The sequence below is a fragment of the Sciurus vulgaris genome (assembly GCF_902686455.1).
Source record: "Sciurus vulgaris genome assembly, chromosome: 3".
NCBI lineage: Eukaryota > Metazoa > Chordata > Mammalia > Rodentia > Sciuridae > Sciurus > Sciurus vulgaris.
Genome location: NC_136463.1, coordinates 143,556,396 through 143,581,990, shown reverse-complemented (window position 1 = coordinate 143,581,990; position 25,595 = coordinate 143,556,396). Strand labels below are relative to the sequence as shown.

The following is a 25,595-nucleotide window of genomic DNA, read 5'->3' as shown; positions in this document are numbered from 1 at the left end:
AAAAAGTTGAAGTCAAGCAGCATTAGAGTTCTGATTCATAAAGGAAGTGATTATCAAACTACTTTTCAAATGAGAGAAGGTATGTTGCCTCTTTCAGCACAGTTTATTTATTCAGAAAGCAACATTTATTCTGGCTAAAATTGTTTCATGTTCTTGCTACAATTTGCTAACTATAAAAATGTGTTAGCAAATTAGAAGAAATGAGTTAGTAAATTAAGAAAAGTTGCTAAAAATTCTTACTCTTAACAACTAGAATAAACTTTTGTCTAGTTATAGAAGAAAATAAAAATGGGTTATCTTAGTAGAGCTACCAAATGGAGCTTGGACGGGTATCTCAGGAGACGTTCTGAAAAACAGCTTCCTAAATGGCAATAATTTTTCTATCCAGGAAAAAAATTTTGTTAGCTTGAAATAATACCCAGATTTGATTAGAATTCTCTTTTCTTTTGTCCTTCAGTGGAATGTCAAGGAGGTAGGTAGTACTGGTCAGAAGACTCAAAGGCAGGCATCAGAACATCAGTGTTTAACATCACCACTGATCTGATTGCAGAATCCAACAGGCAAACCTTAACAACCTCCATTGTGAGCGGGGTGTGATGGTGCACACCTGTCTGTAGTCCCAGCTACTCAGAAGGCTGAGGTGGGAGGATCACTTGATTCAAGTTTGAGGTAAACCTAGGCAACACAGATACCCCATCCTAAAACAAAACGAACCTCCAAAATCAAAAGATTTAAAAAGAGCCTCCAGTATCCACATTCAACTGTATCTTATAAAGCTTCCTTTCCTCTACATACCAAGACAAGCTTCGTCCTTGGTTCCTAGACTGCTGCTTTCACCAGCCTTTTTTAATGTTTAGTTTTTTGCCATCTTTGTTGAATTTGTATATTTAAATATTACCATTATTCACCAGAATTATGCATATTTTCAAGCATAGTTGAAATTTGCTACCACAATTATAACATTTTTATAAACTTTTTTGTAGACTCACATGTAGTGGTAAGAAATAATGTAGAGATCTTGCATACCCTCTACCCAGTTTCCCAGATGAAAAAAATGTATAACTGTAATGTGCTGACACAACCAGAAAGTAGGCATGGCTCTTTTTATTTTTTAAGAAGAGGTTACAGATTGCCTCATTCTTACAGTCTTGTGGGGATATTATGTGGCTACACTGAGTGATGACCACAGTGAAACAGGAGAAGTACAAGGCTTCATGATAACCTGATTTTATTAAAATTCAGAGCTGTCTGAGCTAGAGGATTTGGCAGAACAGTAGTGTCCACATTTAATTATGCATAAAGTTCCCTTCTCTCAACCTTAAGTGAGTAATTTTCCTCCCAAAACTAAGTGTGATAGAGGATAGATGGCAGATCTGGGTCTTTTGCCCTCCCTTGCCTTCCTTTTTTGAAAGAGGAAAAAAAGAATGTTGAAATCACTGAATTAGTTCAGATGGCTTTATTAAAGCTGCAGACAGGAAGCTTAGTAGGTGAGAAAATCCCCCACACCAGTCATCAAAGGTATATTGCTGTTCCTCCATATTCTTTGAGGGTTTAATTTAGAAGGAAAATGTACAAAAATCTAAGCTGAAAGGAAAAAAAAAATGTACTATAGAAAAGTATGTCTAGTATAAAACAGCTTCTATCAATAATTAAAATCTGACACCAGAAAGAAATGTCCTAATATTTTTGTCTTCTTTTGACAGTTTTAATTGAAAAAGACCAGAGTCCAAAGTGGAAACCAGCTACTCTAAAAGAAGTTACTGATGAAGATTTGGATAATTATTTTAAATCTCTGGGAAGCAATGATTTGAAATTTTGAGGTGACTGTTCTTTTAAAGCTTGTTTTGTAGCAGGGATTGACAAACTACAACACATGGACCCAGCTTGGCCTGCCACCTTTTTTTATGTAGCCTACAAACTAAAAGTGGTTTCTTCATTTATGAAGGGATGGGAAGGGAAACAAAAAATTAATATTTCATGACTTTTGAAAATGACATGAAGTTCACGTGAGTGTCTATAAATAAAGCTTTATTGGAACATCACTGGCTGCTTTGAGGTGAGTAGTTGTAGCAGAGATTGTATTGCTTGGAAAGCCTAAAATATTCACTGTCTGCTCCTTGTCAGAAAAAGCTGCCACCTCCTGTTTTTGAGGATGGGACAATTCAAAGATCTCTAGAGATTTTCAAGTTACTATATCTAATTGAAATGGAAACTTTGACTTTCAATAAGTAGTGATTTATAACAGGACTAAACAAACAAGTGCAGATTATAAAAAAGACCCTGATACTTTTTGAGGATACTGTGGTAATGCATCATAGAATTTCCTTCTTTTTATGAGTGTATTTTGAAGTAATTGGGTTACTATAGCAGAAGAGTTTCTTTTATAAACATTACAGATCTTGAACAAAAAGAAACAGTTCTCATGAGGTTATCTCTCCAGTATGTTACCTCAGCCTTGGTCTTCCCTAAAATAATCAGAATATCTTCCCATAGTGAAAATGAAGGCATTGTTTTTTACTTACAGTATTTGCTAATTTGGCAGAATAAGGATTAAAAAACCTCAGTCTCGAAGATAAGAGAAACTCTACTTTTTGTTATTTAAACTTTTGTGTGGTAAGTTTAAAATGTAACTATCTTCAATAATTGGTACTGTTCACAAAATAAGTGTTCTTTAGGTAAGAAACTTCAAGGTGTTATAGACTAAGGACTTTAAAGTTCTAGGTAAGAGTAATTTTTAAATTAAAGGTCAGTTTATCATTTATTTTGTAACTCATTCTAGTTTCTCCTTAATTCCATATCCCTCAGAAACTAAGAGAACTTCAGATGTGTAAGAACAAACATAAAAGGACATTAAAGGTTATGGACTATACCCTTTCTCATAGATGAGATTGCAGCCCAGAAGGTATTGCTCAATTCTTAATCTATTTGACATGGATTCTTCTAAAAATTCAGGAACAGATATGAAATAAAGATGTCATGATATCAGACATATTTACATTTATATTCATATCTTTAAAGCTTCTAAATTGAACCCAGATTATTCAAGAAATTTTCTGTATAAGTGGATTTTTATTCACTTTACACTTGTAAGCAATACAGAAAATATTCTTTTGTGTTAAAAAAATGTGAAAGTATATAGCATTGAGAAGAATTTACTTTAATTAAATAAGAACTTATAGCTATGTAATTGCAACTGGACTTTTGTACAGTTACAAAAAAAGTTTTCACAAAAGTATTTGGGAAAAAAATATACCACTTCATAGCTAATTCTTACAGTGAAGAGAATTTGTTAATAAAACTTGAGTTTGTAAATTAAAGTGTAGGTAGTACTTCTGAGTCAGTGCCCCTGACTCCAAGGAAGGCATGGCTTATTTGGTCATGTAAAGACAGGATGAGGGCATTCTGATTAACCAGTATATTTGTTAGAACTTTGTTTTGGGAGGTGCTAGGGATTGAACCCAAAGCCTTACACGTGTTAGTCATGTTGCTCTACCACTGAGCTACATTCCCCAGCCATTTTATTTTATTTTGAGACAATCTCACTAGGTTGCCCAGACTGGCTTCAAATTTGGGGTCCTCCTGCTTCAGCTTCCCATGTGACTAGAATTACAGGTGTGCACCACCATACCCAGCAGAACTTTGTTACTTAAATGTGTCTCTAACTTTTGATTTCTACAAAGTGTAATGCAAATGTACACTCCCACACCATCTCAGAATGCCAATGATTTTTAATAGGATGTGTGAGTACCATGCTATTTCATACTATTTTTTTATCATACTATAGTATTAAGGCAGTTTGACACAAATTATTCCTTTGGGATTAAGATGATAATCATTTTTGCTTCCTTCAATGTGCCTTAAGTGCTGATAACCACAGGCAGTTTGCAAAAAACTGATAAGGTAACTCAAAGTGGAGAATTCTAGAACCAAAGGCATAAAACTGAAAGTTAACAGTATATAAGAAACAACTGGGGAAGCAGTAGTGGGGCACGTTGTGGGGTTGTGTGACTCTGAAAATGAGAGATTGGCATGCTTGTTTCCTGATGATCTGCCTCCACAGTTGTCACCTGGAGGATCTTTGTTGTGCTGGTAAATGTTCATACTCCAAATGTTTCCAATAATTCTCTTTAGTATTCTACTTGATAGGTCTCCTTCCTCCTCAGTTTTCCAATTATTTATAAAAAAACTTTCAAAATGAAGTAAAGCCAGTGTTTCAAATGAAGGTATGAAGAAGGCTAATTCTTATCAAGGATGTTCTTGTTGTCAATCAAGGCCGATCTCTATCTTGGTAATTATCACATGCACTATAGATTCTGTTTACTCAGCTCTCCTCCCATCTGGTTTATCTACTAACTCACTAATTATGTAAGCCTGTGGTTCCTAGTTCATGGGTTGACATATAATACAGCATATTTCAGAGATAAGTCTCTTAGATGATATATACAGCATACTCTGTGGAAATAAAATTCAGGGCAGGGGTGGTGCTCAGTGATAAAACTGTGTGACCATAGTACTGAGAGAGGGTGACAAGAAGATCAGACTTCTAGCTAGGTATAGCTCTTTCAGAGATTCCTGTTACACTCTTGGGAAATAGGGGCACAGAGCAAAGAAGGAACCTGAAGTTAAAATATTTAGTTAGACCCAAACCCCACTAGTCTATGTCCCCAATGTATACTGAAAAATTTAGTGGCATACTTCTTTGTATGGCTTTATTTTCTTACCACAGTATTATTGTGTAAATTTAATTTATATTTTTTCAATAGCAATGACCTTGCAGCAAAAGCATCCTTTGTGAGATATAAAACAAAAAAATCTTCATCTAGGTTTTTATCTGTATCATTAGTATAAATCTCAAAACCTAATTTTTCTTTATGAGCTACAAATGTGGTTTGTACTTATGGAAAACTTTCTGTCGGGCTACAGACTTCAGGTCCTTGTAGGAGGAGGAGTGGTTGCTTTTCTATTATATAAGTTGTGAGATTGCAAGCTTAATATAAGGCATCGAAAAACAACTGAAAGATGGGACATCACTTCATGTCACTCGCTTCTTGCCCCTTTTCTGTGCTCATGCAGTTTGGAGAATTCACTCATTTGATTTTTGGTTTCAAAGTATTGCTTTAAATTATTGGTAGCTTTCTGCCTGCATACAAAGCCAAATATTTATCTCATTGAAGAGGTCACAAGCCTTCTCATACCTCTTTTGGATTTCTGTGACACTGGTGTATCTTAATAAAAGGATCTAACATATATGGGCTTAAGCAATTTTCTTCCTAATTTAATTAAACTCTGTAGCAAATATTAATGAAAAGACAATTCTAGAGGCTCAGTCTCATTTTCCCCACAAGTTTTGTCTTCTCAGTATCTTCCTCCCCCTCTCCTAAATCTTCTGTTATCATTGATCTTCAAACAGTATGTTGTCTAAGTGTGTATGTGATGACAGTAAAAAGAGAAAAAGCCTCATTTGTGAAAATAGCACAGTATATGGCTAAAAATGCCCAATGGGCACATATTCCTAATAAAAACAAGTATTGACCTTGGAGGAGTGTGATATCTTCTTCTGTAACACAACTGTAAATCCTCATGCATTATTTGGTCCCATGTAAACTGAATGGAATTGCCCTACAAGTCCTGGGAGTAAGTGCCACCTGCACCCACATCTGCATCTCTGAAACAAAGGTTAATACACACTTAACACCAGGTTTTGCTTTCTACCTTACCGACTTGGCTTCTATTATTTTAAAGATTTACTGGATTGCTCTTTGTGAAAGGAACCTAGGACGTAATACAATGCAATAAACATTAATGTCCTGGCTTCTATAAATTGTGTCTTTTAAAGATGGCTTTATATACAGTCTAAATCATTCAGTAACAGCTGTAGTTTGGACCCTGAGGTTCAAGGTGGTAGTTATGCTTTTCATCTACAAAAATATATTAAGAACGGGGTTCAAGGTGGAACTTTTCTACACAGGTTGTATTCTAATCTTAGGTTATAGGTGTCAAGAAGTGGGGATCCTTGAATGGTTTTGACAAACGACCCACATTGTATCACTATGGTCAGAGTGCTACTTCCTGGCCAAGGAGTTATGAGGAAGAACCCTTTTCACAGCTGGGCTTTTTTTTTTTTGGTATAAATCAACAGAAATGGTTATTTTAAAGAAGTGACTAACCATTTAGAACCTGGGGTACTTTAGCATTTTCTTTGGTGATGCCATTATGCCTCAGGAAGAAAGTGGGATGACCTCCGGATGATTACGGGGTGCCACGGGACCTCGTTTAGCCCTTCCATGACCAAATTCTAGGAAGCAGCAGGTAGAAATTATTGTTAACACAGAACTGCTTAAAACACATTTCATCTTAGGTTTTCCTACACCAGTGACATTATCATAGACAAGTTTTTACATCCAGATGGAGTTATTGTACTTATGCACACCAGTGTTTGCTTCTGCTTCTGTATTTAAACTAGCACCAACTATATCCACAGGTCAACAAGGCTGTCATCCTACGGCATCAAGGCCCTCGCAGTCACTCTCAATGTACGGGATGTCATAGTACTTGATGTTATTGCGTGCCCACTGCTGCATGGCATCATGCAAGATTTCCTGGGACAGGCGGTGTGCGTACTGAAGCACCAGAAGGTTGGGCCCTGGGGGTTTCTTCACTTCCTCTTGGACATGAACTGAAGACATCCTGGGTAGAAATTCCTGTTCTGGCATAAAGGTTTCTTCACTCTCATCTTGCTTCTCAGGTGCAAATGTGGTAGGAAATGGAAACGTTTGCTTTGATTTCATGCAGCCCATTTTGTGGAGGTGTTATGACTGAGGGAAGGAGAGCAAGCAGCGAGACTACTTCAGCATATCTGGGAGACAGTGAAGGTCTTCCGCACGGTGTGGACTAGTGCTTTCTCTCTCCAGGCCGCTTCGTAACCAGTGCTCCCTTTCTCCACTCTTCACGTGCAATGTTTATCTGTCAAAAGAAGGGAGTTTTCATTGTGAATCATAGAAGGCAAAATAAGTAAGATTCGGTGACCTGTTGGAACTCTGTAAAGGTTCTTTTCACCATTTGGTCCCCTGGAGGAAATGTGAGGTAACAACAAAGAGAGTTTTATCTTATCAACTGAAGGAAAAAAAAAAAAAAAAAAAATCACACAATAAAAATGTCAGTTTATAAACCAGGAAAATATTTTTTCAGACTTTTGAAAATTTTATAAAACTAAAAAGATTTAGACTTATTTATAATAGCAATATAGCTCCTGGATAAAATTCTAACCACCTGTTATCAGAATGCAGCCCTGCTCACTTATTTATGAAATCAATCTGTGGTTGATTTCATGCCACAATGGCAGAACTGAATACTTGTGACACACTTTGACCTGCAAAGCCTAAAATATTTATTACCTAGCCCTTTACTGAAAGTTTGGGCCAAACTCTGATCTTTCTTTGTCAAGGGAAATAAACATATTGAAAATTTGATTTTGTTGTAAACCCTTGAACTTGTACATCTTGGACTACTATTAGAGTCAGGCATTGTTCCCTGGTCAGATATTTACCACTCAATAGTCTTCATACTAGTGCCAAGCAAACAACACAGGTTAGACATCATAGAAAGCCAAGTTTTTTTTCCTTCTGAATTAATGTCCCTATGAAATTATATGAAAAGTTCATATTTATTTAAAATAAGTGTAAAGGTTTCTCCTCTTAAGTATCCTACCCCTATCTGATGTTTGGACAGTAAGTGGGCAATAGTGCTTGTGATGTGACTTCTGTGCTCCCCAAGTGGGTGCTGTCACTGGATGAACTTCTCTTAGGTTCAAGATAACTAAAAGAACACTGAACAACTTCCCTGTAGCAAGAACTAGACATGCGAGAGCACAGGCAAAGTCTCTGTGGATGAGGTTAACGGTCCCTGATTCTTAGTTTGGGGACTCGACAATTCTGTTGATTGTTTCCGAAACCACTGATCCCTAAAAGGCAGCATCTAGCATATTCCTAAATTGCTTTTCTAAATAAATGAAAAAAAAAAAAAAAAACTTTGCTACTTTTATAACTATATACTTTTTTGGTTTTCTATAAATTCTACCCAGTTGGTTTTCTATAAATTCTACTCATTACATCTGTTCCTGATAAGGATGATATGTGGTAAAGAGGAAATCCAACCTTCTGCTTTCAAATACCTTTAGTTTTGTATGCTCTGCTTCCTACTCGATTCAGAGATGTATTTCAAAGGGGAAGTAGGTACATGTATGATATCTGCCTTGTTTACTAGATTAACTGCTTAAAGAGAACTGTCTTGGTTCTTCATCTCCAGCATGCCAGCATGTATCTATTTTGTATTGTGAGGAACAGTTCAGGGAAGCAGACATGGTTAACATGAAAAAGTTCAGAAAACTCAATGGGTGTCACAAATAAAAGGCTGTGAGTAGAATCATCAGGAGATCTTGTATTTTCTAGAATCTTTGGTTTTTTATAAGCAGCTTTGTCTTGCCAATACAGAATAACTGGTACCAGATTTGCCCTCCCAACCGGGACACAATACATAAGCAGGTACTTTCAGGCATTGAAGGATAAGCTGCTCAATACTGTGATTACTTGCAGAAAGGAAGACACAAGATGTTGAATCCCATAGTTGAACATCCTGGAGTTTTACTTGCGGGTATCTTCCAACATTATTACAGAGAAGTTGAGCCCAAGGATAGTGTAAATTCTACTGAGCTAAGAAAGCAGAGGTTACTGAAGCAACTAATTTATAAAACAGAGTTTATAAGAAAAGCCCTAGGAGAGGCAGAAATTTACTAAAGGACTATCAAGAATAAGAGCTGGGATGTGCATATGCAAGATAAGGATCTGTACGACCTAGTAAGAGATCGCCTGCTCTGGGACTTTAGAATTGAACAGTGATACCAGATGTTCTACAGTACTGGGAATCCTTGGAGTTGCAGATCAGCCAAAGTGGAGATACCTCCTTGAACACTTGAGGCTTTAATTACTGCTCAGGAAATGTGACACCTTAGGAGTCAGGGGTATACCCTAGAACAGGGTCTGCAAAGTTTTCCTTAAAGAGCTGGATAGTATATGACAGGCTTGTGAGCTATACTGCTATAATTTGATATCCTGCCCCCCCCCTGCATTTATATTTGAAACCTAATCCTCAAAGTGATAATATTTGGAAGTGGGGTCTCTGGGAAGTAATTAGGGTATTATTGCCCTTATAAAAGAGGCATCAGGAGCTCTCTTGCCCTCACTGTGAAGGAAGAAGGCACCATCTTTGAACCAAGAAACAGGCCTTCGATAGATACAATTTGAGTGTACTTCCCAGACTCCAGAACTATGAGAAACGTTTGTTGTTCATAACCACCCAGTCTAATGGCATTTTGTTATAGCAGCATGAACAGATTGAGACAGTGTGTATCACAACTACTCATCTCTGCTACTCCACAAAAGCAGCCACAGAAATATATTAAATGAATGGGTATGCAATAAAACTTCATTTGCAAAAACCAGCTAGCCACAGGCCATAATCAGATTAAGTTCAACAGAAACAGTCCTCTCTTTAACAAGAATCAAAGTATCATTTATAGAAAGATGACATAATCCAGACTCCATACAGTTATTATTTGCAAAGTGTAGTAAATAATTAGTAGTCATGGAAAGAAGCAGGAAAATGTAACCCATAATCAAGAAAAAAACTGTTGGAAACAGACCCCCAAATGACCCAGCATTTGATAATTAACAGAGCTTCATAGAACTTACTAGAAATATAAAGGAGTTAAGAATATAAGTAAGTTCAAGGACATAAAGGAAAGGAAATAGAAACTCAAAACCTAAAGTATACAATATCTGAAGTGAAAAATTCATCATATGGGCTATTGGATGTTGCAAAAGATTAGTATAGTTGAACATAAATATATATTTATATATACATATATAAATATGAAAACTGGGAGGGTGAAATTTTTAAAAACTTGAAAGAAGCAAAAAAGATAATACACTAAAAAGATAATGCAAGTATGACCTTAAAGCAGGGGGGAATTAGGTAACCCAGAAGAAGACAGGAAATGGGGCACATAGGAAGAAAATGGAGCAATTAGAAAATAAGGTGACTAACTTCCACAAAAAAAGTACTATTTGAAAGGGAACAAACTACAAGTTCCATAAAATAGCAGGGGTGATCGCACTAGTTAAACAGGATCCAGACCATACAGATATGGTCAACAGATCCAAGGCCTACAATGAAGAAGCATAGTCTTTTGAACAAGTGTGAGAACTGAAAATCCACATTAAAAAAAAAAAAAAAAAAAAAAGATATTATAGTCTTCACAAAAATTAACTCAAAATGGTTCCTAGACCTAAATACGGAATGTAAAACTATAACACTCCTAGAAGACAACACAGGAGAAAAGTCTATATACAACCTTGGGTTTGATAATGATCTTTTAGATAATCAGTTAGACTTTGCTAGAAAAACTCTGCTCTTCATAAACCACTGTCAAAATATGAAGACATGCCACAGACTGGGAGAAATATTGTAAAAATCATTTTATAAAGAATTATTATTCAGAATACACAAAAGAACTCAAAACTCAATAAGAATATGAACAACCTGATTTAAACTGGGCAAAAAGAGCTGATGAAGACAAACAGATGGCAAGTAAAACATGGAAAAAAATTGAACATCATATATCATTAGGGAATTGCAAATTAAAACAAGAGCGAGATGCCACTATAACCTGTTAGAATAGTGAAAATCCAAGACACAACACCAAATGTGGAACAACAGAGGTCACATCCATTGCTTGTGAGAAGGCAAGATGGTACCAGTTTGGAAGGTAGTTCAGTAGTTTCTAACATAACTAAACATACTCTTATTGCATGATCCAGCAATTGCTCTGCTTGCTATTTACCAAATGAGTTGAAAACTTTTGTCTACGCAAAAAAAACCTATACACAGATTTCTTTATTCATAATTTTCCAAAACTTAAGAGCAACTAAGGTACTCTTCAGTTGGTGAATAAATAAACTGTAATGTATCTAGATAATGAAAACAATATTTGGCATTAAAAAGGGATAAATAAGTCATGAAAAGAAGGAATCTTAAATGCATGTTAGTAAGTTTAAAAAGCCACCCTGAAAAGACTACATAATGATTCCAAATATATGACAAGTAAGGCAAAACTATAGAGACAGTAAAAAGATCAGGGATAAGTTATGGAGGCAGGTGGAACCGGTAGGTTCAGTATAGGTGACTTCTGGGGCAGTGATTCTACATGATACCATAATGATGGATACATGTTGTTACATGTTTGTCAAAATATATGAACTGTGCAAAAGCAAAGTGAACCTTAATCAAGTATGGACTTAAGGCGAATGTGATTTGTCAGTGTAGGTTCATCAGTTAAATGTACCACTCTGGTGTGGGATGCTGATAGTGTGCACTTGGTGAGTACATGAAAGGGCTATCTATTTTCTGTTGAATTTTTCTGTGAGCCTAAAACTGCTCTAAAATAAAAGTCAACTTTAAAACCAAACTATATGCTCTCTCTAAGAGGTTCACTTTAAACATAAATATGTACGGAACTAATAGCTTCAAAATATAAGAAAGAATTGAAAACAGACAGAACTGTAAGAACAAGCATTGTTGGATTTAGACATTGTTCAGTCAGTAAATGATACAGAGTATCCAAAGACAAAGAATACAGGTTTTGAACATTATGATCCAATGTGAGTTAACTGACATTAACCTAACAGTTATATTAACACTATCTTAACAACTAATAGATTTCCTGTTGAGTGCTTATGGAACATTCATCATTACAGACTGAGTACATAATGGTCTCAAAAGATTTCAAATATTTGAAATTTTTGAGTATATTTCTTAACCACCCTAGAATTCAATAAAAATAAATGATAGTAAAATCGGCCCAAAATATTTAAAAACTAGACATTTTTAATAACTTATGGGGTAAGGAGGATATCACAAGGAAAATTAAAATACATTTCAACTACATAATAGCCACAATATGTTAAAGTTTTGAAATGTATCATTAAAGCTCAGCAGAAAATATAGATTTAAATGCTTCAAATAGAAAAGGTTTAAATCAGTCATCTAAGCTTTCACCTTTAGCTAAAAAAGACAAGTAAATTAAACCCAAAGTAAGCAAAAGAAAGGAAAGAATTTAGGTCAGAAAAAAATAGAAAATCTAATACCCCAATAACAAGAGCAGAAATCAGTGAAGCAATGGAATTAATAGTATTTATTTAGAAAGATCTAATAAAATACATAATTTCTATACAAACTGGCCAAGAAAAATAAGAGAAGTCACATACTAAGATGTGTTGTGAAAAAGAGACATCAACTGCATGTCCTGTGTACATTAGAAATACAATAAAGAAATAATATGAACAATTTCACGCTAGTACCAAATTGCCAAAACTAGCACAAGAAAAAAACAATAGCCCAATATCAGTTAAAGAAATTGAATTTGTAATTTAAATATTCCCCAAAAGGACCTTCAGACCCAAATGACTATACTAGAGAATTCTATCAAACATTCAGGAAGAAATAATATCAATCTTACCCAAATTCATTCTATATAAGGCCAATATGACCCTGTCACCAAAACCAAAGATAGTATAAGAAGACTCAACTTTATGTACCATTATCTCCAGGTGTTTTGTTTTAAGTGACAAATCTAGTATGTATGAAATGGTTAATACATGATATTTATACCAGGAATTTAAGAAATGCAGTCTAATATTGAAGAGTTAAACTAATTCACCATGTTAACAAAAAACTCAGATACTCAACAGAAGCAGAGCACACCTCACAAAATACCTGTTCATGATAAAATTTCTCAGCAAAGTAGCAACAGTAGGGGTGTCTTCAAACTAACATCAAACAATGGGAATGACTGAATGCTTTTGCCTTATGATAAAGAGGTAATGATGTTCATTTTCATTTCTATTTAAAATTCTAGAGGTCCTACTTGATGTGAGAAGGAAGGAGGAAAAAAATAAGCATAAATAGCAATGGAAGAAAAAACTACACAGGACATGATATAGAAAATTCTACAGATTATTCCCCCTAAAATTACTAGGATTAATTACTAGGATTAATAGGTAATTTTGTCAAGATATAAAATTGATATACAAAAATCAGCTATATTTCTATATGCCTAGTATTTGAAAGACAATGTCTTTTGCAGTAGTCTAAATATATGATCACAGGCATACATTTAAGAAAGCATATGAAAGAAAACCACATTGCGCATTATGTATGTTGGATATGAAAAATAATTTTTTTTACCAAGGAAAAGTGAAGAATGTAAACACATAAATAAATACTGTTCACGATCTAGAAAACTTAATATTGTTAAGATGTCAGTTCTCCCCAAATCGATGTTATATTCAGTGCAATCCCAGCATACGTTTTTGTGGATATTGACAGACTGATTCTTAAATTCTAATCAGAATTCCAGCAAAATTTGCTCTACATATAGACATACTAATGCTAAGTTATATATGTAAATACAAAGGAAGTAGAAAAGCTGAAGCAATTTTGAGAAAGAACAAAGTTAGAGGAGTCATATTATCCGCTTTTTAGAATGACTATAAAGCCTCAGAAATCAAGACTGATAACAGGCTTGACACAAATCTGTGGGACAGAATAGAGTCAAAAAATAGACCCACACAAATACAGTTTGACAAATGTATAACAATTCAATACAAAAAAAAGATAATCTTTCCAACAAATGAATGAAATAATTAGACATTTGTATGTTTCCATCCCCTACCAAAAAATCTACCTCTACCTTATACAGTCATCCATTGTATATATAGGAGACTGGCTCCAGGACCCCCTGAGGATACCAGAACCCTCAAGCCCCTTATATAAAATGATACAGTGGGCTGGAGTTGTAGCTCAGTGGTTGAGTATTTGCCTAGCATGGCACTGGGTCTAATCCTCAGTACCACATAAAAATAAATATAAAAATAAAGGTATTCTGTCCATCTATAACTAAGTAAAAGAAATTCTTTAAAAATTTTACTCTTTAAAAATGATATTTAGTAGATATATCCTCTCATATATTCTAAATCACTAGGTTATTTGTAGTACCTAATACAAATGTAAGTGCTATGTAAATACTGTATTGTTTAGGGAATAATGATAAAGAAAATTTTGCATGTGTTCAGCACAGATGCAAATTTTTCCAAATATCTGGAAATCTATGTATGTGAAACTTGCAGATACAGAGTACTGATTATACTTCATACAAAAATTGACTGTAGGGCTGGAGAGGCTGATGCAGGAAGATCCCAAGTTCAAAGTCAGCCTCAGCAACTTAGGCCTTAAGAAACTTAGCAAGATCCAGTCTCAAAATAAAAATTAAAAAGGGCTGGAGACGTGGCTCAGAGTCTAAGCACCTCTGGGTTAAATCCCTGGTATAAAAAAATTAATTAATTAATTAACTGCAGGGATTGATTTAAGTGCAAAATGTAAAACTATTAGATTCAAGAAAAAAAAAATTTGTGATCCTGGGGTTAGACAATTCCTAGATGGGACACCAAAAGTATGAACCATTCAAGAAAACATTGATAAACTGGACTAAATCAAACTGAAAACTTTTGCTCTGAAGAAAAATGCACAGTTAAGGAAATGAAAAGACCAGCAAATATTAAACAGTTTGCAAAAACTATTCTAACAAATGACTTGGAATATAGAATATATAAATACTGAAACTCAACAGCACAAAATAACCAGGTTTTAAAAATGAACAAAAGATATAGATGAACATTTCACTCAAAACCACATATGGCTGGGGATATAGCTCAGTTGGTAGAGTGCTTGCCTTGCAAGCACAAGGCTCTGGGTTCAAATCCCCAGCACCGCAAAAAAAAAAAAAAAAAAAAAAAAAAAAAAAAAAAAACACATATGGATAGCAAATAAGAACATGAGAGATGCTTAATATCAGGATGCTATAATCAAATAATGAAGCCATAAGGGAAATGCAAATTGAGGCCATGAGAAGTGCTACCTATTGGAATAGGTAAAGTAAAATCTGTATAATAGGTAAAGTAAAATCTGTATAATACCAAGCATACTGAGTACCAATACAACTGGAACTCACACATTGCTGGAAGGAATGCAAAGTGTCATGGCCTCTCTTGAAAGAGGTTGCCAGTTTCTTATGAAGTTCAAACAATCACTTACCATATGTTCCAGAAATTTCACTCACAGATAAACCCTAGAGAAAGGAAAATTAGTGTTCATATAAAACTTTTGTACAAATGTCTGTCATGGCCTTATTCATAGCTGCCAAAAGGTAGAATAAAGACAGCGACACACACCAGTAGTCTTAAAAGCATGCTAACTGGAGAAGCCAGTCTTGTTAGGTTACTTACCATATGATTCTATTTGTAGGACATTCTGGGACAGACATCAGATCTGGGTCTAACAGGGGTTGTAGGGATTGGGGTAGGTTGCAACTTCAGAGAGGCAGCAACAAGGAACTTTTTGAGAGCAATAAAACTTCTTTACCACAACTGTGATGGTGGTTATAACAAATCTATACATGTATTAAAACTCATGGATTTGTTCACCGAAGTTACTTTTACTGTATATACATTTTAAAAGGTATTTTCCAAAACCACAATAATATTTACACTAAGATTGCTAAAGCCGAAAAACCCAGAATGCTTAATGTTGGTGAAAACATAGAATACATATACGGCTAGGGAGTGTAAAATATTATAACCACTGTAAAGAACTATTTGGCTGTTTGGTGTGTGGGCTTTTTTTTTTTAATTTTTATTTTTTGGTACCAGGGATTGAACTCAGGGGCACTAAGTCACATCCCCAGCCCTTTTTTGTATTTTATTTAGAGACAGGGTCTCACTGAGTTGCTTAGTGCCTCACTAAGTTGCTGAGGCTGGCTTTGAACACTTGATCCTCCTGCCTCAGCCTCCCTAGCTGCTGGGATTACAAGAGTATACCACCAAGCCCAGCTATCTGGCTGTTTCTCAACAGAATTATCCATGTTCTTTCAGTGGGAACTAGACGTTTCATTTCTAGATATTTGTCTAAAATAAATGAAACATGTCTATCAATGTTGATGGCATCTTTATACACAAATAGCCAAAGTGGAAACAATCCAGATTTCCATCAGTAGGCACATGGATGAACAAATTGGGGATATTCTTAAAACAGAATGCTACTTGACAGTACTAAAGAATGAATATTGATGTATGCAACAACATGGATGAGTTTCAGAAACATGTGAAGCCAGGTGCAAAAGACTGATTATATGTATATGAATTTCAAGATTGGACAATACTAACTCCATGAGGAGATATGACAGCAGTGGTTCCCTCTGGGTGAGAGGCAGTAGGGACTACTTGAAAGGGGATATGAAAGAACTTTCTGGTAATGGAAATGTCCTATATCTTGATTGGGGAGTTGATTACATGGGTATATACATTTGTTAAAACTTACCAAATAGTACCCTTGATATTTGTGTATTTCACTGTAATTTTTATTTCAATAAAATGTCTGATCAATTTTTGAGAACATCCAGGATACCCAAATCCAGGGGATTGATATATTTATACCTGAAAAAGACTGTTTGCTTCAATCAGTCACACCAAGTGTTAAAATCTGTCTGAAGTTCCAGTTCTTGAAATAATTGGGCAGAATCCAGAGTACAGACCAACTAACTCATGGTGCCATATGCCTCTAAGGCAAGACCTGTTGTTTCCTTCTTACACTGGCCTAAAACCAGCCCCAAACTTAGTGGTCATGTTCTTGGAGAAGTCTTCTCCTACCTCCAGTTACCAGTGCAAGAGCTTTATTTCTCACTTCCTTTGGGAACATTATTGCTTTGGTTTAGAATGATGATAATAAAAGAGAAACCAATCTGGAAATCGGATTTGAAAGTCCTTTATCCTAAACAGTGCTGTAGCTAAAGGGTGTAGGGGTGGTGGCGGAGTTGAGGGGGGAGAGGGATATAGAATCTCATACAAAGAACTAGATTAGTGAGGTTCATAAGATTATACCCACTACTACATTATTTGTTGGACCACATTTCTGTATTGTTTATAAGACATAATACCCATATAGTAAAATGTTGTCAACCTTCAGCTTGTTTTGCTGTAGTGTGAAAAGGATAGAAGACTGCTGTTCTTCAGTTATTCATCACTTTAGTCTACTAATTTATGTTTGCCATCTCTTTCTACCAGATGTAATAGGCAAGTATGTCTGTTTCTGTGACAAGCAATTCCATTACCTTGTGACTGGGGCAGTTGTTTAAATTCATTAAAAACATACCTGAGTTCATTAAAAAACAGAACTGAGTTTCAAATAGCAGGTTTGTCATTATTTGTTCTCTAATAATGGGTACTAAGGGTATATTTTCTTTCTTGTAGGGGTCCAAATAATTGTACATTAAATGGAAGACTTTGTACTGGGAATACTGAGAATCACTGACTTGGGGACTATAAATTCATAACAGGGTAAAATGACACCAGTTAAGCAAACAGAAATGGACTCAATTTAAATTTAATGTTCTTTTTCACCAAAAATGCAAAAGCTAGAAAATATGCACATATGATTTCAATCAATCTGGAGGTCACCAAAAGAACATCGCAGTAAAGTCCTTGGAAGCCAAGTAGCTGGTTTCCTCCTCTGCCATACAGGACACATGCTGTGTGCAGCTGCTTAAACAGGCAGTCTCGGAGAGGGAGCTCTTCATGTGTCACTGGCCAAAGTACCCCAGTGGAGGGCCAGAGAAAATAACATGGCTAAGTGAAAGGACAATGTTTGAGATTCTGATAAACCTAAATGGAGCTGGGTGGTATGGTTTTATATGTAAACTGGGCTCCACCTCAGATGGTCATAAAAATTGAGATCCAATGTGTATAGCATCTAGAACTCCCTAGGAACAGAGAAGGTGTTCCAGGTTATTTCCCTTCCTTTCCTCTCTAGATTTCCCCTAAACCTACTAACATCAAAATTCATTCTTTTAAGTGCTTCATTTATATCTTAAGATTATAATTATGGAAAGAAGTATTATCTAAGAATGCCAACAGTCATTTAGGATTCTGGAATTAGAATCAGGTGATACATATCCTAAGTCAGGGGTGAATACTTCATCTCACTTACCAGGTCCTTCAGGTGGAAAAAAGAACCAAGCTGGCATATCTCTCAGCCATCTGGGCTTTACTCTGGGTACCATGTGGCTTTACCTGGCTACTCCTATTTATGATGACAAATACTGAACTTAAACTGCAGAAGTTCCCACAATATTGTAATATAAATCCTTGCAGGAAAATGAAAAGTAGCTCCTGACCTAAGGCAAGCACAGTGGCTCTGGAGCCTGAGGCAGGAGGATCACAAGTTCAAAGCCAGCCTCAGCAACTTAGGGAGACCCTGTCTCAAAAGAAGAATAAAAAGAGCTGGGGATGTGGCTCAGTGGTTCAGTGCCCCTGGATTCAATCCCTGGTACAAAAAAAGCAAAAAGAAAAAGAAAAAAGAAAAGAAATTTTGATGTAGAAACTTTGCACACTTTTTGCCTATTTTAAGATTGTTAAAATGGTGCATAAACCCTATAGTCTAACTGCCTCCTTGAGTCTCACTTTTGGGAACTCCTGTGCATATACACATAATTAAGTCTGTTTTTAAATCATGCTATCTGCTTTTTATCAGTTTGATTCATAGGCCTGAGTCACTCGACCATGTCTAATAGAAGAGCTTTTTTCCTCCACTATAAATTAAATTACAGTCTTTATGTTATGTAGTGATACCAATTCAAATACTTAAGAACAAGTAGGAGGCATAAATAATAGAAAATGTTAAGTGCTATGCACTAAATCAAATTTCAGATAGCAGTGTGTGTAATTTTGAACACTGAGAAGAACCACCCGGATGTGGAGACATGCGAGAATGTAGTATTCAAAGGCACTTGGACTCTGAGTCAAGGAACCAAGAATTCAGAAAGGTTTGCTATTTAAAATGTAATAATTCCTTTGTGATGCATATACTACTATACATCTTTCCCTTTGAGTTATAACAGTTTTATTGTCCATGGCTGATAGTACAGTATTTCAGGAGATGAAAAGTACAGTTAATTTAAACATGTTTAAAACTTCTTTTACCACTGGATTTCTCACTAATCCAAGGAAATGTCCTATCACATCAAGCTAATCCTGACACACCCATGCTCATTTCCTCCTCCTGGCCCTTTCTTAAACTGAAACACCACCTCCCCCTTATCTCTACCCAACACACTTTCCCCTCTTCCCTACGTAAACCAAAGTACTAGCTTCAAAGACAGGGAAGCCCCCATCTCCTCCATGCAAACTTCCTAGAATTCCACTAACCTTTCTCAGAGTCCTCTTCTTGAACTAATGTCTAGACAAATTACTTTATAAAGTAATCTTTTCCCAATGAGATTAAATATTCTTCACAAGTAGGAGTTGCTTTTTCTTATTTTGCACAGAATGGTTCTCTAAGACACTTAATGAATGCCTATTAATGTTTGGCCATTTATCAAATATCCATGTGCATGCAGTGTGTGAGACGTGGGGAATAAAACAGTCAACTTCACACAGACAGCTCTACCGTTCCCCAGAGTGCTCACATGCAAAAGCCATAAACTTGTAATAATGTTTGGATCCGTGTTTTATGTGACTAGTACAATGTTTAAAGTGTTCTGAATTAGGATTCCCCTGGACTGGGCATTTCAACAGGCCTCTGTGCACCCTTGTGCCCATCCAACTTCACTAAATTGTTACTTTCAGCCTCTTGTGAAACACTCTGAATTTCTAAGGTATAAGTTAATTCTTAAAATGCAAGGCTCTTTGCATATTAGATCATGACTAGAATTATTTACTACTACCAAAACTTTTAACATTATAATACCATGAGTGGTTTTCTCCACCAATTTGGTCCATGCTGTTCATTGTACTCTTGCTATGGAAAACAGGCCCCAGTTAAAGAATGCTCAAATCCAAAGGCAGATGGTATATTAGTTAATTAGAGAAAGAAAACAGAACTGCTTAGCAGCTGTTTTGCTGCCTTAAAAGCAAATGAGCTTCAAACTGAAAAAGAAACCTCATTAAGAGAGAACTAAGGTGCAAGCAGAGGAAGGTACTTAAAAGAGACCAAGTCTTCACCTTCTGGGGACTCATTTCCAAGATTGTAAGAGAACCTGCAGGTGTGAGCACAGGGATACTGGTTAACTTGGAGAAGGAGGGAGGTCTCTAGAGACTGGAGTCACACACAACCCTCTCATCCCAAGTGTATTTTGTAATACTCAAAATGAAGAAAAGAATTAGAATTCCTAAACATTATATACCAGGTAGTCTGATATCAGTCTCTGGCAAACTTTAAGACTTAATGATAAATAGGCAATACTTGGGGGGGGATTAAAGATATCTAAGAATTAGTAGTTCAATAAGAATCATTTTATAACTAACATTATTTATTTTTATAATAGATTAGGGAATACCCAAGATCTTTATTGTTAGCAAAGCATTTGATTAAAATTTTTCTCATGATTTTTTAAAATATTTTTTTAGTTGGCACCTTTATTTTATTTATTTATATGTGGTGCTGAGAATCAAAACTAGTGCCTTGCATGTGCTAGGCAAGCACTCTGCCACTGAGCCACAACTCCAGCCCTCTCATAATGTCTTTACGGACAAAATCAGTCTACTGACTAGAACAGTTTATGGACTATAACCCACCAACTTATTAAAATAAGTCAAAATGCTGAGTTCAGCTGATCCATTAATTTCAACAATATCTACTTAGGAGCAAATATCTCTAGCCATTACTATATTTGGCACTATGGGTACTCTGAATTTTCACAACCACTCTGAAAGGCAGATGTTGCTAACCTCATTTTACTGATATGGAAAAAAACTTCTCAAGGACATCGATCTGGTAAGTATCAGGAACAGACTCCAAAACCGGGTTCTAAAAATTCAGGGCCATTTCTACTATGCCATAGCCTTCTAGATGAGACACTTTTATAGCAAAGGGACTTGTCCCATATGTTATCAGTAACTTTAGTGTCTGCTGAATAAACTCACTGAGTGTCCAGAAATTAACATGATGAATGTCACAATCATGAGTAAAAATATCCAACAGAGTGGAGATGGTAGAGAGAGGTTTAAAGTAATAGAAGTCAACAGAAAAAAAAAAAAAGGTCAGATCTGAGAAATGTTTAATTGCACAACTTAAAAATTAAAAAGCCTACCTTAACAGCAGTATAGGAATTAGGTTTTCAGTCAACTTTGGAGTATTTGTTTGAAGGTGGGAATTCATTATACTCTGAATTCATTTTGAATTCATTTTGAATATACTGAATTCATTTTGGACTAAGGATCTTTAGCACAAGAAGGGTCTCAGGTAAGGAAGGAAGCAAAGATCACATTTTCTGACTTCCTGGCACCTATACTACATACTTTATGAAGATCATTTAATTTCATCTTCACATCACCCTCTGGGCAGATGGAGTATATTATCTTTCCCATTTTGCAGATAAGGGATCCAAGATGCAGAGATCTGAAGGCTGTCAAATGGACAAAAATCTTATTTTGTATCACTTTATGCCTCTTATTTAACTATTTTCGGTCATGGACCCTTTGCAGACTCTTGGTTTAAATTTTAGATCTTATTTGCAAAAAAAAAAAAAAAAAATAGTCCTGCATGTAATTTCAAAAATTGGAACATTACTGGCAAAAGCCAAACTAATGAAAAACATGTCCAAGGAAGCAGTTGTTAGTTGGGTGTAAACAAGGTCTTGGTAATACTAACCTTCATAATGAAGTGGAGTGTGGCTGGTCTGTCAGGAGTGCTGCAGAAGAGAGATTAAAATGGACAGAAGCATGGAGGATAGTCTATGATTTTAAAGTATCCTTTTGCTGTAAGACTGTGGGCCTAAGTGATTTTTGCTTGACAGCAAACAGTTAAAAACTCAAGTTACTATTTTTCCAGGCCATTCTGCTAAACTTAAATAATGTAATTTCCCATTTATATATGATCGCTATGTATTGTTTTCTAGATAATAGAAAACAATCTCATCCAAAGGCAAAAGGAATATCCAACTGTTCATCTTGGTTTAATTTATACTTTGTCATAACAAGAGTAGATTCTTATTCCTCTTAATTCTTATTTTAAAATTTCCCAAAGAGAAATATTATATACATCAAATCCTAAAGGGATGGAGTCGTTGACGTGAATATTACTAGTTTATAATTTTGTTAACCTACTTTCATAAAGAATGGGGAGGGGGTATCAGAAAAGAGACAAGAGAAACAACTCCAGTTGCTCTGCTTTGCTCCTCAGATCCTTTCCTAATGGCTGAAGATCTTACAGTTTACTGGCTTGCTTTCTCATTGGCATTATTTCCTCTCTGGAGTCAGCCTCCAGCTCCTAAGAGCACAAGAGCTAAGTCTCTGCTCATCATATGCTACTCAGAGCACAAGCCTGATAGCTTGACATAACAAATAAAATGTTGACTGGCAAACCTTTTACCTGAAAACCTTCACTCTTCAGGTGGGTAGGAAGATGAAACTGCAGCTCATAAATACCTCTAATTGGGGGCTCAGAACAGGATGGAAGGGGTGGGGGCTAACTCTCCGCAATTAGGGAACTGAGATGCGAGGCTCAATCCAAGACATCGGCCGAGAAATATCTGGTTTAATTAAAGCCTCCTATAACTCGTGGGTTTCTGCCATTGAAAAAGCAAAAAGGCACAGCTGATGAGCAAAGACCGACACACACACACGCGCCCCGGGGACCCACCTTCCAGATGTTCACTTACACCACACATCACCGGGACATCTGCGCGGCCATCGCAGGTGTGCACAGCCCTGGGGGCCCTGGAGGTATCCGGCGCTCTGCAGGCTGCATGCCGGGGCCAGTACCCGAGCTCCAGAGCCGGCGCTGCTCTTGGGAGGGGGCTTGCTGGCGTCAGGGCGGGCGGACGCTGAGGCCGAGCAGGGGCAAAGTGCAGTCCAGCCGGACAGTGGCGCCGCCTTCCCACAAACGCCAGGCTCAGTCAAGTGGCAGCGTTTGGAGGACGGGGCGTCCTTCGGCCGCGCTCCCTGGCCCTCCTCCTGCCGCTGCCGCAGCCGCACCCGCCGCGTGCCCGTCACGGGTTCGCGCCCCGCTCCCGGCCGGCCCCGCAGGTGGCAGCCGAGGGGCGCGCGCTCCCCCGCACGCCCTCTGCGGGCAGCACGCGAGTTCTGGGAGGCTGCAGGGTGCCACGGTCAAGTCCGCAGACTCTAGGTCGGAGCGCGCGGGACAGTGGGTGCCGGCCACCGCGCTCACACCCACCCTCAATACACTACGTAATGCTGCCACTTCCCCAACAGGAGCTAGACCCCCAAGAAATTATGAAAGCTGAGCAAGCAAGTCACTTCGCTCCCCGGCTCCCTTATTGGAGCCACCTGGGCTGTGATTTCACTTGCGCTCTGCCCTGGTTTGAGCAGGCACTGTTCCCCAAGGCTCCTCCGAAGTTGGGGAGAACAGGTGCCCGGCCGTGGCGCTGACCTCGCCGTGGCTTTCGGGACTAAGGGTTCAGGCTTCAAGCCAAACCTGCTTTGACCCCAAACCCCACAATTTGCAGGGCTAGGCCGGGACTGCTCTTCCTTACTAATTTGTACTGTGAGTATATAGAGCAAAAGTACTTAAAGATGTACAGGATGCATCCGTTTTGCTTTTTCAAGCGTGTTTCTCCTTAGCAAAATGTCTCGAAAGGCCGTTTTCTCACTCTGAAGAACTGAGCTCCACTACCTCAAAACACGGCCACTATTCAGTTACACTTCCCCACACATTCCATGTGATGCCTGCATCTGTCCAGCATGATTCCCAGCAATAATAACAGCCCCAAGAGAACTACAAAAGAACCATTATTTTCATCGTGTTTTACAATGGATTAGTCAATGCAAAATTCATGCCTGAACGGACCTTAGTGATAACTTCACTTGACTACTTCACATTACAGATGAGGATGCTGAGGCCCAGAGTCCAGCTGCAGAAGTCAACTGGGGAAGATTGGAGCTTAAAAAGTCCACAGTTGGAAAACATACGAGATTTAATCCTTTGAAGCTACAGAATATGGAGAATAAACTTAGATAGCAAAGGAATTGAGAAACAGAGAGAAAACCTAGCTCAGAATATTTGAGTTTTTTGTTGTTGTTGTTGTTTGTTTGTTTGTTTTGTTTGTTTGTCCTAGGGATTGAACCCAGGGTTACTTTACCACTAAGCTACATCCCCAGCCCTTTTAATTTTTTATTTCGAGAGTCTCACTAAGTTGCTGAGATTGGCCTTGAACTTGCGATTCTTCTGCCTCAGCTTCCTCAATCACTGAGATTACAGGCATACACCACTGTGACTGGCTTCTTTGAGACTGTAAATGAACCAAACATTCTCATTTTTTTTACTATGCTTAAATTAGTTAAGGTAATGTGTATATTACAGAAATGTAATTTTTCATCATGCTAAATGACTAATAGAATTGAAATGAGTATATTCTAACAATTAAAACATCAATATACTTATAGTGATGTATCTTATAAAGTATCAATTTTTAATATATACAAATTGATTATACTTAGATAAAATAAATATTTAGTTCTACATATTTCAGGTACACCACGTTAAATAATCATGATCAAATGCAAGGTTCTACCTCGCCTAATTCTTCACCGATGGCATTTGCTTGTCCTCTCCCTTCCCGAGCTTTAAGGCTCTGTCAACCTAGTGCTGAACTCATCTGTAGGGAACTGCTGAGTTCCACACTGATATGGGTGTCAGTCCTTGATGTTCTTTGGGCAAGAAGAGAAACAGTAATTTGTCATTTTTGCTTCCCAGTTACCAGGGTAGAAGGAAAAAGTGGGTGAGGAACAAGTCTCTGGCTTCTATCAGAAAAGAACCCTAGGTACATGACTCCTCCTCCAGACCCCCTTCCTCTCTGCAGGGCCTCCCACCATCATCCATAAAAACTGGCTCAGAATCCTGATTCTGGGTAGTGGGTGGGAGTTGTTGGTGGGAAGAGCCTTGGTCTTTCTCCTCAGTACTGAAGGCTGTGCCTCTGGTGAAGACGGTACCATGGTAAGACCAGGAGGGGAGTTGCCCCAAGAGAATGTGGTGCCCTCTGCTGTTGGAATTTGGAAAGACCCGCTTTCCTCACAGCCACCCCAGTCTGCAAATGGAAGTCAGGAACCAGCATTTCTACCTTCCTGTCATCCTCTCAGCCTGGCTTGAACAAGGTTTGAGGAGGTGAGAACGCAGAGTTCCTCAAACTGATGGTGACAGAAACTGTACAAATTTGAAAGAGAGCGCCTTTTAAAAAGTGAGAGAGAAGAGGAAGGGCACCTGGTGGAGCCTGATACCAGTGTGGTTAAGGTGAGGGTTCTTGGAGTATAACAAAAATTTTGGTGGGTTTTCTTTTGGGGAGAAGGCCATGGAAAATAAAAATTATAAAATACTGATATTTGAATATGCTGTCAACAAGAAAGAAGTTTTGAGCTGAACTTTGGACTGCATGCCAAATAGAAGGCTTTAATTAATAGAGTCAAATCAAGGGATCCCCA

General features: G+C 37.2%; 2 protein-coding genes across 7 annotated transcripts in view; one reads left to right on the top strand and one right to left on the bottom strand.

Moving 5' to 3' along the window:
• HIBCH (3-hydroxyisobutyryl-CoA hydrolase) overlaps window positions 1–1,996 on the top strand; it is a 117,537-nt gene extending 115,541 nt beyond the window's left edge. For all 4 annotated transcript variants that reach the window (XM_079135117.1, XM_079135116.1, XM_079135118.1 and 1 more), the window contains one exon: window positions 1,704–1,996. In XM_079135117.1, coding sequence (XP_078991243.1) covers window positions 1,704–1,709 — 6 coding nt within the window. In that variant the 3' untranslated portion in view covers window positions 1,710–1,996. The remainder of the gene's footprint in view (window positions 1–1,703) is intronic.
• LOC306658313 (small membrane A-kinase anchor protein-like) lies at window positions 1,718–23,011 on the bottom strand. Of its 3 annotated transcripts, none has more exons than XM_079135129.1 (2): window positions 22,801–23,011; window positions 1,718–6,963 (listed from the first exon to the last, which is right to left on the bottom strand). In XM_079135129.1, the coding sequence occupies exon 2, from the start codon at window positions 6,795–6,797 to the stop codon at window positions 6,495–6,497; it is 303 nt and encodes a 100-aa protein (XP_078991255.1). In that variant the 5' UTR covers window positions 6,798–6,963; window positions 22,801–23,011; the 3' UTR covers window positions 1,718–6,494. The 3 variants fall into 3 exon arrangements, with proteins under 3 accessions (XP_078991255.1, XP_078991254.1, XP_078991256.1); XM_079135128.1 differs by having other exon boundaries at window positions 22,820–23,011; XM_079135130.1 differs by lacking the exon at window positions 22,801–23,011 and adding an exon at window positions 21,811–21,830.
• Window positions 23,012–25,595: the final 2,584 nt, after the last annotated feature.